At 41.3% G+C, this 19,017-nt stretch overlaps 1 protein-coding gene across 3 annotated transcripts in view; it reads left to right on the forward strand.

The window, feature by feature from the left end:
• fgf13a (fibroblast growth factor 13a) overlaps positions 1–19,017 on the forward strand; it is a 91,073-nt gene that overhangs the window by 29,723 nt on the left and 42,333 nt on the right. For 2 of the 3 annotated variants that reach the window (XM_041048778.1, XM_041048779.1), the window contains exon 3: positions 12,948–13,115. The exons of the other annotated variant lie outside the window; for it this stretch is intronic. In XM_041048778.1, coding sequence (XP_040904712.1) covers positions 12,948–13,115 — 168 coding nt within the window. The remainder of the gene's footprint in view (positions 1–12,947; positions 13,116–19,017) is intronic. 3 annotated transcript variants of the gene reach the window in all.

Below are 19,017 nucleotides of genomic sequence, written 5' to 3' on the forward strand. Positions count from 1 at the left end.
GAAAATGTTAGCTAGACTTGCTTTGCCTCTGTAAGGCATTTATAAAAGATACACAGCTACATGTCTGGATGGCCTGACTGCATAATTCATGTGGTGTAGAGCTAAATCCTACACTCCCCTCCCTCTCCCTCTGCTGTACTCCTCAACTGTGTAATGGGTTCTGTGTAGTCATAAAACGCTGGTATAGCATCAGCTAATGCCCAGCCTACTCCCTCCACACACACACACGCAAAAGGAAACACACACACCCTAACAACTTGGTACAGAGTCAGAACCAGAACTGCACTCCGCTCAGAATTGCAGCTCTTTGTAGCCATACTTTATTTATCACACTGTCCTTTGGTCAAACATTTGTTTCCTTTTAAGGTTTTACGTTAAACATCCTGCTCATAACACACTGTGTCTGATAAATGAGAGGGACGTGGTATATTATATTTTAAGAATGATCCTATCCCATTCAGCTTCTTTTGTTCATTTGTTCACATTACACTTTTTTGTCATATTCCCTAAATATCTGCAGTTTTTCTACTGTCTTGCCTGCTTGAAAGCAGCTGGTGGCACAATTTTTATAAGATGTTAAAATAATGTATATAGAAAGCTACAGAAATCATCGGGCGCGATTTTCCCTTTGGCCTTCAAGAGGATTATTTAATTTATTCGCTTGTTGTTCCACATTCATTCTAGGGGGACACAAAATCAATTAACATCTAGAGCTATTAGTGGAAGCCAGATACACGTAAAGAAGCAAGATTCTTGCCCTGATGTTGGTGGTGTATGGGCTTGAGTCCACATGTGTTTAGACAGCCTTTGCTGTTGTGAATTAGTGTTACGTCTGAGAGAGTGCCACTTGGGATAAGACCAGTGCAGCCTACATGTCTCATGTGGGGCTCATGGGGGAAAGTAGGTTAAACACACAAGAATTACCCAGAGAATACTGCACACAAACTGTACACACACAGACAAAAAGTCGTGTGCACAGTCATGTCTGATTGCAAACATGTTCACGCTCGTGCAAACTAAAAATACCCAAAAAGAAACTCATAGCTTATCCTTTGACATTAAGGGCTTAATTGAGCAATTTAGTGTTAAATTACCTTGGGTAATAAATTTAATCAATTCATAAACAAGGGGTTATTGATAAGTTTGTGGGGTAAGGTAGAAGGAGGTGAGTTACACAGCTCTCGTTACATGCAGGTACAGTTAAGCTCTTTTAAAGTGTTAAAATTGAATTGAAACTTGTAAATCCGCCTTTGTGCAGTCATCCACTGCCTCAGTCTCAAGGGCTTATCACCCAAGGAGACCCTTGGCCTGATTTGACCTGATTTGACACCCTCATACAACTACCTCTTCCCCAAGATGAAGACATAGCTCAGTGGTCGCCATTTTGACAATGATGATGACGTCACTGCTGCTGTGGACCACGCTGGTTACCTACAAAGAAGGGATCCATGTGCTCTATGACACCTGGACTAAGTGTGTAAATGTAGGAAGGGGCTATGCTGAAAAATAAATGTGCTAGGTCCTTATACCTTAGGCCAGAAACATATCAATCACCTCTCGTATAGAAACAAGTAACATTAATAACTAAAATACTGTTCTATAGCTATACTTATATAATAGAATTATCTCTCGGCATGCAACTGTCTGTTCTTCAAATAAGATTTGCAGTCTGATGGTTACTCTAGTTATCTCTTTTACTCCAGTATCAGAAATTTCAAGCTACAGTACAGGTCCTGACACAGTAAAATCTGGATTGTGGTTTTGTATATACCGTAAATGTGCATGTACATGCACACAGAAACACACACACAGGCATATGCATGCATAGTCTCCAGATGCCCTGAGGCCCCTTGGGCAGCTGAACTCCCTGGACAAGCGTGCCCGTACATACAGACATACTGCATACACGTGCACAGACACACATGCACACACAATTGTCAGTCTGTTCTGAGAAACATAAAGGCAAAGATGACCAGTGACCAGCTCCACAATGGCTGACATGGCCTGCACACAGTATCTCTGTCTCTCCTGATGCATTCCCATTGGTGGTGATACTGAGCACTAGATCTCCCACTGGGGGACTGTACAGCATGAGGACAACAACTATTCTGGTATAAGTATCACTGATGAACGCCATCGGCACCACCCTTCATTGTCCCTGTTAACCCCCTTTCTTCTGGTTGACCATTTGAGTATGCGGGTGAGTGTGTTTGGGAGAGTGTGTTGTGCACATGATAGGTTAACAGCTGGGATGACTTGGCTGATGAGGTAGGAAATATTCAGGCTAAAGAACAGCTGCAAGTGAACAGTATCTGTCCAGTGTCAGACGACAGCACTTGGAAAATGTTTTTTGAAAATGACAATGATAAAGAATCCGTTGTCATGCTTTGTTGCATGAGTCAGTTAGTGAACTGCTGATATATTTAACGTATGTTTGCTTTATAACTTGGTAACTGCTACAGAGTGTCAATCTAAAGATCTGCCAAAAATAAAAACTAGAATCACTACACATGCTAATCTCTATTTCTAGTTTAGCCAAACTTTCCAAAGTACAGCATGAGTCTGGTTATATGTTTTCAGGGTCAGATTAACTGCATTTCTGGGTTGTTTTCAAGTCTTCAAGTCAGCCAATTTTCCATGTTATAGTAAATGTAATTTTGTAAAATGTATGAAGGATTAGCATCTTCATTTGTAAAAGAATTTTGCAATAGATTGGTGGAGAAGTAAACTCTAAATAGAATTAGTGAAAATCATTGAATTACAAAGTTAGGGAGTACAAGAGGATGGGAAAAGAAAAAGTATGATTGGTGAGCTAAGTTCAGAAAGACCAGATCTTTATTTTACTTTTTCCCTCTTCCTTTTTTTTCTCTTGCTGTTGTTCCCATCACAAAGTGTAACAAATGCCTGGATGTTTTTCTAACTTGATACAAGCATAACAACTAAGGGTGTGTGTGTGTGTGTGGATTCTGTCCCTCTTAAAATGCATCATCAGGAAAGTGAGCCATCAAACACTAATCCCATATATTTGATGATTCAGATAGCGCTGGCGTTAGCTGTTCCTAAATCTCCTCTCTCTGAATGCCTGGATCTGAATCCTTTATGTAATCCTGCATCAAGGCCAAGCTAGTTGGGATTCTTGGGTCAATTGGAATTGACAGTGTGTTCATCACTTTTTAATGTAGCAGTAGTAGTGAAAATCATTGCCATAGTAGCAGGGTAATCTTTTTCTCTGATAGTGTGTTTTTTTTCCCTATTCATTTATGTTGTATGTAAGCTCTTGATAAAATCTGTATTGTTCCCAGGGTCTCCTCTAGAAATTTGTCCCTGATTTTATTTGATCTCCGTACTGGTATAGACAAGTACCTGTTTACTTGTATAGATTACGCTATTAATGTGATGAACATATAACTAAAACACTCTCACAAAGCATCATGTAAAAATCATGGGCTGCATCTAACTCCAGTACCTGACCAATGCCTGATTACTTTTAAGTTGCTGTGAGCTCATTTCCTCATAAATAAACTCCCTCTCAGTAACGGCAAATTACCCAACAACGTTTTAACACAACATATAATTCAAAAGGACTTATGGAATAATATTTACTGTAATGCTTAGTAACAGTCCCAAAACAATAATTATTATGATGGGAAACAAAAATGAAATATCTTACTAAAACACATTTTAAGCCATCCAAACATTCATACCAAACGGCAGAGTGAGCACAAGAAACAACTGGAAAACAATTTAGCTTCATTATTATTTTAAGTCTGGGGGGTTTTACAGCTCACCAAGCTTCATAAAGTCAGGGACTGTTAAATGCTATAGAGTTCATCAAGTGTTTTACTGGTGGTTATTAGTGGTTCATCAACGACATTACTGTTTATTGGAATTCATCTTCATCTGGCAGCAAAGATAAATTACAATCTTCCAGTCAGCAAGCAAACACACAAACAGAAACCGACTCATACCAACACACACAGCGACTCACAACTGATGTAATGATAAACCAAGCAACGACTACAATAAGTGTAAAGTTCTCCTAAAGTTTTAACACAACAGCAAAATGGCTATTTGTAGCCATACTTACTGAAAAAATATAACCTAATTAGTAATTAATAATTAATGAAAGAGCACAGGAACCACAAAGAGGACCTAAAAGCTAAATGTTCTATTTTAAGATGAAACATACACAAAATCAACAACATTAAAGTACAAAAGATATATAGACAAATTCGATCAGGAAGCAGTTAATGAATAATTCATACCTTGTATTATTATTATTGTCACCATAGTCAGTTAAAAAAAAAATATCATCACAGCTTAAATTGTGAAACTGTGTTACACAGTTGATGTGGGTGGGAACATTTCACTTTTTATTCTCTCATTTCCCTCCTTCATGCTGTTTATCTGTAACATGTAGATCTGTCATCAGCGACAGTTTTCAAGACAAACATTCAGGAAAATCTCTGCAGTGCTGAGACTCGCAGTAATGGTGTTTCAAGGTCACCCTCCTTTTCTCTGCTCCACCTAATACTCCTGTTCTTTACAAACTGTACACACGCCTTCACTCCTCCTCTTTCCTTCTCCACCCACTCTCCCTCTGCTACCGTTCCTCCTCTAATGAACAGGAAAGGCTGTAAATGTGCATTAATAAACTGAAAGTGTGTGGTTTTGATGCCCATCTGGGATCCGATCTGCTTGGCAGAGGGCAGAGGAAGATTCTGCCCTCCATATCTGCTCTGCCAAAGACTCTGTTCTTGGCAGAGAGGCTTGGATCAAGGACTTTTTTTTTCAGTAAAGTAATTAATAAAGAGGCTTGTCACAACTTGTGAAGGCTTAGTGGTGATATGATCATATGGTGCTCGCAACCAGTTGCATAACTACTGAAAACTTTACATTGAATTTAATATTTGGATTGGTTTTATCTTTTCTGTCACTGTTGTTCTTTAATCAGACTGAAATCTGGAAGCAGAAGATGTAGAGAGAGAAAGATGAAGTTGTATGTTTAAAAAAAAAAAAAGAAAAACAAAAAAAAGAAGAAGTAAAGATCGTTCAAGTTTTCGGCATCTGGCAGAGTTGAGGCGTTGCCGAACACTGAGCCAGAACCTGTCGACCCCACATTAACTTGTGGCGATGGATGGCAGTGAAATGGGCTTGTGCACTTAGTCAGCTGTGCACTGAGACATCAGTAAGTGCACTGAGGGTTGTGACAGAACAGAAGGCTGGGGACGGTCACTGCTGCCCCTGCTAAATAGCCTGCACAAAGCAAGTTAACCGTTCCCATTACATAACTCTATTTATTCCAACAAGAACACAGTAAAGATTTAATGTACAATTCTACGGGTTAAAATAGCAGAGTGACAGCATTTGATGTCAAATATGATGCTTGTCCACATCTTGTAAGGTGTGAACAGATTGGTCTCTGATCACGCCTCTGTGTTTTGATTGAAGATTTACAGTACATCTAATATGTGGCAGACAGTTATGCCTGAATTCATGATCCCACAGTCCGGACTCTCCGTCTCTCTTGCTCTGAGCTGCAGGTCTCACACTGAGATTGCCTCCTGTTATGCAACTCACTAGACGGCAGCGTTCTGTTGGCACAGAGCATTTTCTGGGTTTTTTTTTTTTTTTGTGTTGAGCTTTAATGGCCACTCCTACCGCTGGGCCAGTGAAGGACACATTTGTGACTTTTGGAAACTTTAAAGTTGTCTATACGTTACTGCAGTGCAGTTTTTATGGAAATTATAAAGGTAAATTATTTTGCTCCCCCTGTTCGCTCTCTCTTTCATAAAGATAGGAGCCAGTCGATTCAATACATCTCTCTAATCTAACACCGTATCCCAAAGTGATTCATATGCTTCACTTTTTATACCCTGCCAGAGAATTTAATTACAGCCTATATAGCTGCATATGGCATATGCTTTTTTCAGCATGAAGCAACAAATGTGCTGCTTGGAGCCAAGTGCCCAGTCAGTCATCTGCCACAGACTGAAATTTCACCTTTAAGAAAACAGAATGTGTCATTTGAACGTTTTAACAAATAATATTTAGAGGTCAAGGTTGATTACAGATTCTTTAATTTCACAGTCAAAATCTTTTGGGTTATGATAATATGAAATGAGGAACAAAGTATAAGGTTAGTAACACCAGTTACAGCCATTTCCAGAGAATTAAACATCAATTTAATTGCTAATTACAAAAGTTTTAAAAGCCATTTTGAAATGAGCCCAGAATTGATTTTGATAGTTTTATAATGATTTTAAATACACCCTCACTACATCGGTGTTCTGGTGGAACTTTGCAGACTCAAAGCTGCAATCAACTTTTGATGTTAGTTATGGTAATAAAAACATAATGTAATGTATTAGGTAATATATGAGCATACTGTGTCATGTACTGCATATTTGCGTACACACATGTGGGTGGGTTACTTATTTTGCACTGTGAGACACACCAGTGACCTGAGCACCAGTGCGTTTAGTTCACTAGATCATGGTAATTTTGTGGAGGAGGCAGTCGACGCTGCGCTAATCGTCTTATGCATAAAAGAAGACATACGTTTCCTGTTAAAATCCCTGACTGGAGATGAACTGCACATAGAACACATGACCAGCAGGCTTCAAACCACAGTGAGACGGACAGGCAGCACGTCACTTCCATCGTTGTAACTTGATTGTGTGACGTTTGACATTTGACAGCAGGCACAGGATCAACGTGAACAGGTCATATAAGAATCATATGTGACTTTGAAGCAGATTTGACATATATCATAAGCTACTTGGTGTCGCTTACTGCTCAGCCTTTGTTGATCCTATTACACTTGAACCTCCTCCCACAGTGTTTCAGTCTTTCAGATCTCAAAGGCCTAATGATCGGCAGGCAGTAGTATATGCTTTACAATCCTATTTGCTCTTGTCAGCTGTTAATTGCCATGAAAGGGATCCTTAGCATTAATCCGCCTTAGCAGGAGTGTGTGTTTTTGATCCCTGTCTGTTGACACGATATCCATGAAACATTTGAATCCATGATAGGGATGGAGGTTACGTGCATGACAATATTGTACTGGGTCATTTCTGTGTCTGTGTGTGTTCATACTGACATGATCTTTTTAATGGGTTGTTGTTCTTCATTCAGCAGGACATAAAGTACAATACAGCACATAGTCGACTTACACACTGTCTATAAACTATACACAAGAAGAGTGAAACATTTAAGTTGCTAACAGTAGCCAACCATGGACACCAAGGTGTGTCCCAGCCAACCTCACACTGAGTTTGACTCAAATTAGTTTCACTGTGTTTATGGACAGAGACTTTGACCACTTTAGAGGGTAAAGCCACACTTTAGCACATATATATACAATCAGTGATAAGGCGTTCAAAGCAGATCCTGCTGCAGCTCACAGGCCAAATAGGTTAGAAACCACTGAAATCACATCATTGTCATGTTCTAGCCTCTAGCCTTACTTCCTGAAAATGCAGAATAAATTGGAAACAAATTCAGTTATTCTATCTAAAAATATTCTACATTTCTGCCACTTGCCACTGCAACCAGATGACATATGACATATCTTTGACTCATCAAGCTGGAGTTGCATCAGTGTGTGCATGGACTGTGGACTGCTAACCCTGAGGCTAAGGAAGCTGTCAGAATGAGGCAAAATGGACTCTCTGCAAGGCCACTCTTTGATGCTGGATCAATACTTTTTCATATGAGTGCTGTATGTGTCTATTATTGGGCCTTCACCCACATCACATTTATCTCTCCCCCACCTGCTCATTCCCCTCTTCTTCAAGAACACAGACATACACACGTATACATAGACACACACACACAGACACACTCACAAACACCAAACCTGGGATGATGGGGCTTATATTGTACTATATGTGAAGGTCTGTCAGAGCAGAAGTGACTCTATTTAATATGGCTCTGTACTCCATGGCCATGATTTCCCCTCATCATAGAGCCTGCAGGTGTCTCAAAAGTCAGCTCCATGTGTCTGAATTCATCACAGGCTCCAGCAAAGAGGAGCTGAGAAGAATCATCTGTAGGCTGACAGAAAATCTCTACACTCATTCTTCTTGGGCTTTAGCTAAAAAGAAATAAAACTGTATTAAATGGACAGGATTTGTAATTACTTAACATTTTAGAGGTACTGACCAGGGGTGTAATTAATTTGGTTCTTTACTATAAATAAGATAAGGTGGCCGACTGTTCTCTGAGGCAGATTTATTCTTTACATACTGCGTATTGGCGTAAATGAATTGCTTTGCCGCACAGAGCCTCACTAGAGACATGACATTATTGTGTTGCATTTTGCTACACTTAAAGGACACTGTTATAGAGTGTCATGTAGCTACACAGTCATTATTAAAGATAACAATATGGATATACTAAAGACTTGACTAAGATGTAGTCATGGATACAGTGAGACCTGAAATTGAGGTTACTGATTTCTTCTTTGCAGTTTCATATTTATTTAGTAGTGGTCACTCAAGTTATCTAGAGATTAATGTGTTGATAACAAAAGGCTACGTTATTAGTCCCAAGATATCATGTCACACTATAGAGTCTCTGTTTAGAACAAAAAGGCAAAAGAAGAAAGAACAAGAGGGAGAAAGAGGCAAAGAAGGAGAGAGAGTGACATACAATGAGCTCAGAGGGATGTGAGCGCATGAATAAAAATGCAAGCTCATTCTGCGTTTCAAAGAAAACCTCAAGTTCAACTCCACTCACTTTCTCTGCTGCCTGCAAGGTGACTTACAACCAAAATAAAACTATTCTTTCTCGAGATGGAGCCACGCTGAACCGAAGGCATCCCAGAAGACAATGTGCTAGATTCTGCTCCTTGTAAAACCACATCGAGGCCAGGCTATTTTCGAAACACAAACCTCGGGCTACGGACCTGTTTCTGTGCTTAATTCTGATTCTAATTCAGTGAGTATGCTTTTTGTCAAGTCATGATGAACGTGTTCCACTTTCTTGATGGATATAAGCCATGACTTGAGTAAACTGAGCAGATTGCACCTCATAAATGGAAGTGTAGTTCATTTCTCCGGACCTGACAAGTGCTTCAGTTGATTACACACGTCCTTGAACCCCATTTGAACATGACGCAGGTGGCATTTCTGAGCCTGAGTGTCACTGATGATGCTTTGTCACATTAAGCCTGCTCATCCGTCCTACAGGCATATCCACACATGAACATACACACAGCACAGTCATCGCGTAGCACTTGCTTTATACTCCATTTGGTAAATACTGCACCCCGACTGCACAGATGATGCACCTTCCATACTGTTGCTATAAAACCTGAAAGTGCCCTGTCATTCATAAGGGGCCTTAAATAGATGAGCAACTAACCGAAGCGAGATACATCTCCCCCCCTTCTATTTGTACCCATTTCTCCTTACTATAAGATTTATTCCTCTCAGAGGGGCAAGGACATCTATTGCAGTCTCCTGAAGGTCCGATGTGGCAACACTGGTGCCTGTAGATCACTGACTATCATGAACCTGGTTGACAGCTCTCTCTGAGTGGATGATCTGATAGAGTTTGAGGTCCTAGGCCCTGCTGTGTCATCCATCACACATCCTTCAATCCCAATATGTGCTCTTCATCAAGGCTGGGGCAAGGATGGAGGAGACAGGCTGTAAAAGATGGTGCCCAGCCCTCCCCTGTTCGTCCTCTTAGCCCCACCGTCACTCATTTTTATTACCTCTGATGAGCTGGTGGTTAGCGGGCTCATTAATAAACAGCGACTGTGGAATCAGTCTTGAAGCTCTGAAAAGTCTATTCTCCCTGCCATCCACACATGCACACATTTGCCACCTCAGCCATGAGCTCAGTTAGGAATACTTAAACATGAGCAGACAGGATAGTGAGGACGACAAAGATGCAGAGTGCACAAACATGCATCAGTGCATGTTTGTGCTAGTGAGCAGTGTGAAGTTTGACCCTTTGCCAGCTAACCTGTGGATGTGTCTCAGTTCACCTTAATATCTGTCTTGTGCACATGAAACAAACCCTTAATTCTTTGTTTGGTTTGCTTGTAGAGAAAAGAAACTGATGGGGCAGTAGGGAAAAAGTCTGAATACCACTGATTTACACAGACATTTGCTTATGTTGTTTTCTATCTCTCTGTGAGCACTTTAAAGGTGTTTTAACAGGGCAGATTATCTTAGCTCAGCTGAATGTCTGCTGGTTCAAGTAAAATAGCAGCACCTCTGCGCCTGAGGAGCAGAGAATGGGGTCATATTCCTGGAAGGAAATTTAGCCCTCCTCTCTGTCGTTCCAAAGCACCATTAAAGTTTCAGGAGTGCTGTGGTTTTCTTGGCAAAGGGCTGCAGTGGATAGTGTCTGTGGGGTTTTCGGGACCTTCTGCCAGTGCTGAGGTATTAGTGTTCCAGGTTATTCAGGAGCCTGAAGGAGGCACTGAGATACCGATAAGTCCCGTAGGAGACAAGGCATGTGGTGATTAATTGCACTGGGTGTGGAACCCTGATTATCTGCTGCCTGTTAGTGTGTGTGTATGTTTTATGGGGTAAAAACACAAGGGAGGCTTGTGTCAGGCATTGGCTGGCCTACTGGATAGTGGATATGCTCTTTTTGGCATATGAGCATTCATTTTTGGATGCGTCTTCGGGACTTGTGGCCCAGTTTATGGGCCCTGCCAAGATGGTGTTTTTGGAAGTCATGTGCAGTGCAGCAAGTTAGGTCTCCCATTCAAGACCCATTCTTTTCAGCTGAACATGGTGTCGTTGTGATCATTCTCCCCTGCAGTTCTCTATAGTGAGTTCAGTTTTCACTATGAGATTTAAGTCTGGATACGACTGCTGCAGAATCATGAGATATGTACTGACAGGTTTGTAAACTTCTAAGTGTTACGTTCACATGCCACTGCTTCAAATCCCTGAGCTGTGTTAACAAAATGAAAAAAAAGATTCTACATATTAAAGCATTGACTCATGTAGTAAAAGAAAATATATGTACATGAAATTTTGTTGGAAATTTAGATGCAAAGGCCGATAACAGCTCAGGCCACTTTAATTAAATGGTGAACAGTTCATCTAGATGAAATACACTTGATGTTTATGCATGTAAAAGGGTTTTATGAATGAAAGTAAACCTACAGCCAATTACAAGCAGTAAATGGTTTTGGCTCTTTACTCCTGGTTGGCACCGGTGAGGGTGAGTGTGTCGGGTGTATGAATACAGAGCAGAAATTTTCTGTAGTTTGCTGCTGGCAACATTGCACCCACACAGGTCTGATTATTGCTCAGTAGTCAATAGAGCAGTATAGTCAAATAGTTTCAGGATTCAATCATTAAACTATGTTTACATACAGTACATTAACCTTCACATACCACTCACCACTGTTTTTTTTTGCACATTTGTAGTTTGCACAATGTGTTGAATATCTTCTAATTCTGCCTGTCCCTTTAAAAACTATTTCAAGCTAAATTAATTGGACCCATGTGCCTCTAATACACATGGTACTGTTTGTTTTTTCTTATTTCCTCGTGTTTTTGTTTGTGTTTGAGACACGAAGGGAGACAAACGTGTGTGTGCGCTTCTTGATCTTATTTTTCTGAAGAAAACTCTGTGCACTGCGTGTGAAAATACAGCACATGGGGGAGTCTGTGTGTGGGAGTCTGTCTCCATATTTAGTAGTTTAGTGTATTCTTACTGGGAGTAGAAATGGAGACAGCGCTGAAATCCATTCATATTTCAGCTCTCTGAATAAAGCTGGCTGAGGTTTACACGCAGTACACGGCATGGAAATAGTGGACATCAACAACAACTGTGTGTGTTAGGGAAAATGGGTCATGAGTTACATGTGTGAGTTTGTACCACTACTCGTTATGCCATTTTGAATGTGTTTAGTTAAACTGAAAATTGAAAACAATTATGCTGGCCATACATGTTATAAATGGAGGGGTGATTAAGCAGTGTGGTGGTTTGACAGTGGCTACTGATTAATAGCCTTCTCTATAGTAATTTTCATTGCATGGCACTCAAATCCATTAGGGAAAGAAGATACAATTTATTTGAGCTGATTCGCTTGTAGCTAATCCATCAACACAGAGAAAATAGGTCAATGATCGAAGCCAAGCAGGGACTGTGCCCAGAAGGGGACAGATGCAGTAGGTCCAATACGTACAGACAGAAACATAGGGCTATTCACAGGATCCCAGGACAGAATTCCTATAGACGCATACGCAGAGCAATGTTATAGGAGCGCTCATTGATGCAACTGACAGAAAGCATGACTTCATGAAAGCAAATCTGGCCATCGCAGTGTCATCAGGGGGCCTGTGCATGCCTTTGCATCTGCTTGCCAACTCATACAGTAAATAGGGTGGATGTGTGGTGGGTGGGGGCAGGCATAATCACCCACCACCTGAACTTAGTTTGAGCGACTGTAGCAGACTGCACGCTTGCCTTGCAATCCCACAGCCTTTTACTTCTGTACCAACTATACAATCATCTCATTCAAGAGCAGCAGCTCCTGGTTCAGTGCCTGCTAAAAGACTGCCATAACACTGATTTTGAACAATGAACTGTTCTTGTTTCCTTATATCTTTTCTTTGTGTTATTTTATCACTTTTCCTTTTCAGCGGCCGAGGATATATTTAACGGAGCCCCCACTGTTGTTTATTTGGTTGTCTTTGAGTTATTTTGTGAGCTTGGTGTTCTTGATCTAAGTCTGTCTGTTTCTTTCTTTCTCTCTTCTGTCCCCCTCTCCTCTCTCTTCTTTCTCTCTCTGTCACATTGTGCTATAGAACTGTTATTTAAAGCTGTTGCTGTTGCTAATGTTTGATGTCTTTTTATTTGCCTGTGTTTCTGCCTTGTGTTTTTGCTGTTGTTGTTGTTTTCTTTTGTTTCTCTGTGTGGTGAGCCTTCTAACCTCAGTTCATTCTGTTATGGCACCACCGCAGTCCAGGATGACGCTGCCCCAGGTACCCAGGAGTACATTATGTTACGGCAGGACTCCATCCACTCTGCGGATATAAGGAGTAAAGGGTCCCCCTTTCGTGCTAAGTGTCACGAAATCTTCTGCTGCCCGCTGAAGCAAGCCGTCCACAAAGAGAGCGCAGAGCCCGAAGGTTTGTTCGCACCCCCTCCTTGTTTTGATTTGCTGATGCTCCTCGTCTCCCCTGCCCACTCCCGTCTTGTTTTCCCCTCTCTCTCATATTCTGTGTGAACTGATAGTTCTCCGCCCCTCCAAACTAAGTTCTCTTTCATTCCTGTCCCATTTTTAGAGAGCATCTGGTGTGCTTCTGCCCCTTTTGAGCATGTGTGCTTGTACACGAACGTGTGAAAGCGTGCGCGCAAGTGTGAGTGCCTGTGCCTGTGTGAGTGTCTGTTTGAGCGTAGTATAAGACTGAATGCTGGGGGCATGCTTGCTCGCAGAGAACCTGTAGGAGGCCAAACCTCCCTGGGACTCTCTGCTCCTGTCCCGTGTGGTGTGTTTGTATGACAGTGGGTGTGTGTGCGTGTATGTATGTATGTCTGTCTGTACACCCATTACGTTGGACTGAGGAGCATAGCATCTGTAGCTCCTGCCTACCCCTCCCTATCCCAAACCATTAACTCGGTCATTGCCACCCCGAGGCGCATGCACAGACCAAAACAAAGTGCAAAAAGAAAAGGGGTTATAGATGGAGGCAGCTGCTGTCCTAATGAGTTCAATGACTAGGCAATTTCAGTGTGTGCTTCCACTTCAACTGACTTCATAGAACAAAAAAGTTGAAACTCTTCTATCTTCCTGTCCTGGCGACTATGTGAGATTGAAAGGTTTCATTTTCACAACTAAATAGTGATGTATTCAGCTACAGCCTGCAAGTCAGCAAGCTCACCCCCAGCCTCCATGTCCCCTGTGCTTCCTATGCTTTTGCCTGTGGCTCTTTAGTTTTAGTGGCTGCAACCTACCTCCTCAGTGCTTCCTTCCCTCCCTCCCTCCCTCCCTCCCTCCCTCCTTCCTTCCTTCCTTCCTTCCTTCCTTCGCTCCCTGCTTAACATTACTGCCCCCCTTCTGTAACCTTGTTCACCTTTTCCTCTACCTCTATTTCTTTCTCCTTCTTTAGCGCTTGTAGCAGCATGACAATGTGCTTGCGCACTGTTCATGTTATAAGCCTTCGTACAGTTAGGACACACAGTAAAGTAAAAAAAAAATAAGCATGCTACCATACCCTGAACTGCCTGGCACTCAGGCTCTTTGAATGCCTCATTTATCATCTCTCCCTCAATAGAGTGCTAAGATTGCAGAAATTACTTTCCTTTGCAGACTTCCTGATAGGTAAGATATGAATTATCTCACTACTGATGTGTTTTCTGCAATGTATTTCTCTGTCTTCTGTTGTATCTAAAGGAGGGCCATGTTTGGTACATCATTTCTGCATTAGATATCTGTTAACCTGTTGAAGCTGTCTGTGTAATAGCTGAAGGACTCGAGCGCATGCACTTATCCCTGTGAGAAAGAGAGCGAGGGAGAGAGAGATACAGAGATAAAGTGGAATCTCTAGCAGAGGTCTGGCTGGAGAAGTACAGATGTATTATTCAGTTTGGCTGCAGCTCCAGTTGGACGTGACTGAATTTACAAAGGAAGGAGGGGAGACTACAGCTGTTACGTAAGCTGTTCATGAGGACGTCATTAATGTTGATGCATGATGCGGACGGACAATGCGTTAAACCATGTGTGGAGTAGACTATCCATACACAAATAAACACATAACGCACAATACAGAGCTGTCTGCCAATATTTCTGCAAATGTATAAGTAACACATAAAAACCAATATACTCAGCTTGACAGGTGCTGATATATTTACACTTAGACTACCTTTGTTGGAAACGTGGTGTTTATTTTGAAAAAGAAAACACAAAGTTTGTACGTTTTGTGAGATCTAAACAGGAAAGTCAGCCTTGTCATATAGTTACCATGGCAACAACATTCCCACTGCTTTGTTAGCTTTGATGATTTTCATGGATTTCCATGTGATTTCCACAGACTGTTCAGGGACACAAAACCACCACAAAGGCACTCAAAGTGACCACATAGGGACGCACAACATCCTATATATTGGAGAGGCTGATGGTGGAGCTTTTACCTGTCTATGTTCAGAGGTCCATTGTACCATAACCCGTCTAAGCTTGGCGCTAGAGCTAAGTGGCAGAAAATTGATGAATGGATTGAGCAGTTAAAAAATATATGACTGATATGTTAATTTAAGTTTGTGCTAATATCAATATGGTGATGAGCTTCCAAGCAACTGTCTCAGGACAGCTATGACCTCCGTAAATGAAATGTAAGGCTTTTTAATAATTTAATAGTTTGAGCTCTTTTGTTTTGATGGTACTGAATTCAGTGCTTTTTAAGACTTTTCAAGACCTGTAGATACCTCCTTGTGAGATTTTATCAGTGTTTGTCCAGTTGAGATGCTGGTGTATGTCTGCGACAGGTGATTCACTCTGTAGTGCTCTTAAAGGTGCAAACATGAAGTTAAGATCTTACAAGGCTTTGACGGAGTCAGCAATCTGCAGTATCGTTTCCTCTGAGTCTGTTTCTTCTGATGCACATCCCAACACTACACTCAGGTGGCTGACACTGAGATCAAGATATCGGCTTCACACGTCACTGGGGACATGCTTCACAGAGCAACACATCAGCAGCACATGGGCTTGGCCTGTAGCACCCCAGAGGATGACTTCAAATCATATCAGTTTATCTCTGTAGAGCCATAGGGAGTGTAAGAACACAGACAGAGAGCACTGGACTCTCTTCCTCCATCCTCGGGCCTGTGTGTGTGTGTGCTGCCTTCTGTCAATCAGTTTGTTCTCTCTCTTACTCTCTTTGGCTCCGTTTGTGTGTCACCACCTCTGGATTCCCCTTGCTCTCCATTCTGAAATCCCTCTCTCCTGTTTCCTCTGCTTCTGTCTGTCTCTTTGGCTCTGTTCCGTTTCTCCACAGCAGAAACAAAAGACGGTGCCTGAGGGGCAGATCTGTGTAAATATACCATCCATAATTCAAATGACTGCAAGACTTTGTCTTTCTAGTTTCAGGCTATGCACTATATACACAGACAGATATCCATATAGAGATGTAAACACAGAAGTATAAGGTGTGAGCAGTATGTATGAGATTTTTTTTTTGTTCTTCTTCTTCTTCTTGAACTAGGCAGTGTAGTGAATTTCTGGCCCCATTTTTGAAGTGGAATATTCACTGTTGATTAAAAATATTTTCACCTCTGCTGCACCGACTTAGACTCTGTTCTGGCTGTGACTGAAACAAGAGGAATTTCTCTCATTGCCTCTCACTGACAGCCACCAATTAACCTATTACAGCGTTAAGCAACTGTGATCTCTAAGAAGCACTATCTAAAGCAATGTGATTTGTCTCTTACAGACACAATAAGGTCCGGCACCTGTGTTGCACAACATTCAAGCCACTATCTAATCTGTTCTAGCCTTATTGACAAAATAACTCATCCGCCTGCCCACTCAGCTAGGAAAATGTAAGCACAAGGGCAAGAGGAATGAATAGTAGCCCCATCCATTTCCCACACCCAATGTAAAATGCATGGCAGTGATTCACCATAAAGTTGACATGGCGCAATTACATTTAAGGGGGCCAGCACTGGTCCTTCCAAAGTATGCCTTTGCAGTGTCTCACAGAGTCCTGCGCACTACTGCAATGTTGACAAGAGACAAACATGCAGCCTCAGGATGCACTCATGCTCCAATTAAACAGCTTGTTTAATTTTCTTTTTTCCTTTGCAGTCTGTCTTTCTGCATGAAAGCAACAACTCTGTTTGTCTAAGTCGATACATAAATAGACTATGCATGAATAAATAATGTGTATGATAATGTGATTTGCTGCCCGGAGAGAGTAGGCTGGCAGGAGAGTGTCAATGTCACATCTGCACTGCAAGCTCTGCTGTGTTTACCTGACCTCTCTGGTCAACTGTAAGAGCTTAAAAGCGCAATTTGCTTCATATAAAAGTTTTCACATGCACCTTCACTCATATCCAGATGGACAGTCAGTGCAGCTGAAGAACAAGTGGTAATATGAAAAGCAAGTAAGACAATATCTATGTCAAATAATCCCACATGTTTGAAGGAGTAGCGCTTTAAAAGCTTAGTTTAAATTGCAAATTAAATATCAGCCTTTTCAAAGAATAAAGGGCCCATTACAAACTGTGACAGAGAAAAGGGTAGGATGCATGTTTACTTGTGATATAATCATCACCCTGGCATGTAATTTGATATGTAAGTGCAAAAAATTGTCATCACACACACATTTTTTTTTTTTTTTTTTTTTTTTACATATTTACCTCCTCAAATTTGGACAGAAACTCTCATAAAGTGTTAATTTCTGGCTCCTCTGTGGCTTAAACTAAAGGCATAAACAAACAGCAGGAGTGGGTGTATATGACATTAACGAGAAACCACTCGAGACCGGCGGAGAAGTGAAGCAGAGTAAAGTTGCCAGGCCCATTACATTTCATCATTGTCTATTTAATTAGCACTTCTCTTTTATTCGCCTCCGCATCCCAGGTCGTCTCCTCGTGGCAGACTCAGCAACAGCCGCACAGAATGAAATAAAGGAGCAAACGACCGGGACCACGCTGTTCACAAGTACAGTAAATTGGTTCGTTATGAATGAATATTATGAGTGATTCTGTTCATCTGCTTCAATGCATTGCACTGTTCATGCATATGGAGTGTACTATTCACTCATAAATTTGCACTGTGCTGTAGGAGAAGGGTTGACCTGAACCTTCACTGTCTTTCTTACAAATCTGAAATCTCCCTTGAACAAATAAGAATCTTTAAAGGCTGGCCCTACAGTAAGAGTGAAAAGAAGCAGAATGCAGTGGGAAGCTTGATCTCAGCAGTCCATCTGTCCAATCAGATTGTATTATACAGTACTGTATGTAGTATTTTTATATTGCACGCTATGAGGGCAACTTCAATAACATCTGCCTCATGTTAATGGACTGTAAAAAGAATTCATATTTAGCACATACCAAAGGATACCAAGATGTAAGTACAGTACAGCAGTAATATGCTATTTTATATTCAACATAGCCAAATGTGCATGTGCATTTATTGTCCATGTCCACATTAACAGCTTTACTCTGGACGCAGATAGTCCCCATCATTCCCACTGCCTGACTCAGCTATGACAAACCTTCACCCAGCTTGACACTAAAATCCCAGCTTATGTCACTAATGGACTTGCTGCATTATTGTTTTACCCAGTAAAGTTCCTTTTTAACTACAGACCGGCTCTAAATCCGAACTAAACAGGAACAATCAGTAGAGCAGTCAGGTTACAGTAACTGTGACACAAGCAGTGTGTAAGTGTTCCCCAGAGTAAACAAGCGTTAAGCTATTTAATTGGGGCAATGAGGCAAACTGTTGAGTCAGCACCACATTAATGGGAAGCTAGCAAAGTGGCTCCTGACAGCTGCCAGGATAGAGATTGCACACATGCAAATTTGTGTCCCTTGTTGCGGCAAAGTTTATTTAGAGATGCCATATATAAGGAATTCAATAAATTCAATAAAAACTGAATCCTGTTTTTAAATATAACAGTATGGTTTGACTCTGTCAGGGGTGGGTGACAATTCAAATATTTGTATGGTCAACTTTTCTTTGTGCAGTTAGTTTCCAGCATTTCCAGTACCCAGAATGGGTGTTGAGTAATAGACCATCCCTTAAAGCTCATATGTGTAATATTTATCTTCATCTTTACAGTTATTTTGATGAGTTTTTGTTGTGGAAAGATCCTGACATGCCATTTCTGCAGAGGAACATTTCCCTTCATCTCTGGTTGCATTAGGCCTCATACCGTGATAAAACATTTAACTCATACTGTCCAACGCCATCTAGAACTGCACTATATCCCAGTCAAAATCTATAGGCTGCACACTACGTACAGTATTTGGTCCTCTGCCAACACTGCAGCATGCCTCTGCTAGTTATTCATCAGCCCGTTCCTTTCC

This window comes from Toxotes jaculatrix, chromosome 10 (assembly GCF_017976425.1).
Source record: "Toxotes jaculatrix isolate fToxJac2 chromosome 10, fToxJac2.pri, whole genome shotgun sequence".
NCBI classification, from domain to species: domain Eukaryota; kingdom Metazoa; phylum Chordata; class Actinopteri; family Toxotidae; genus Toxotes; species Toxotes jaculatrix.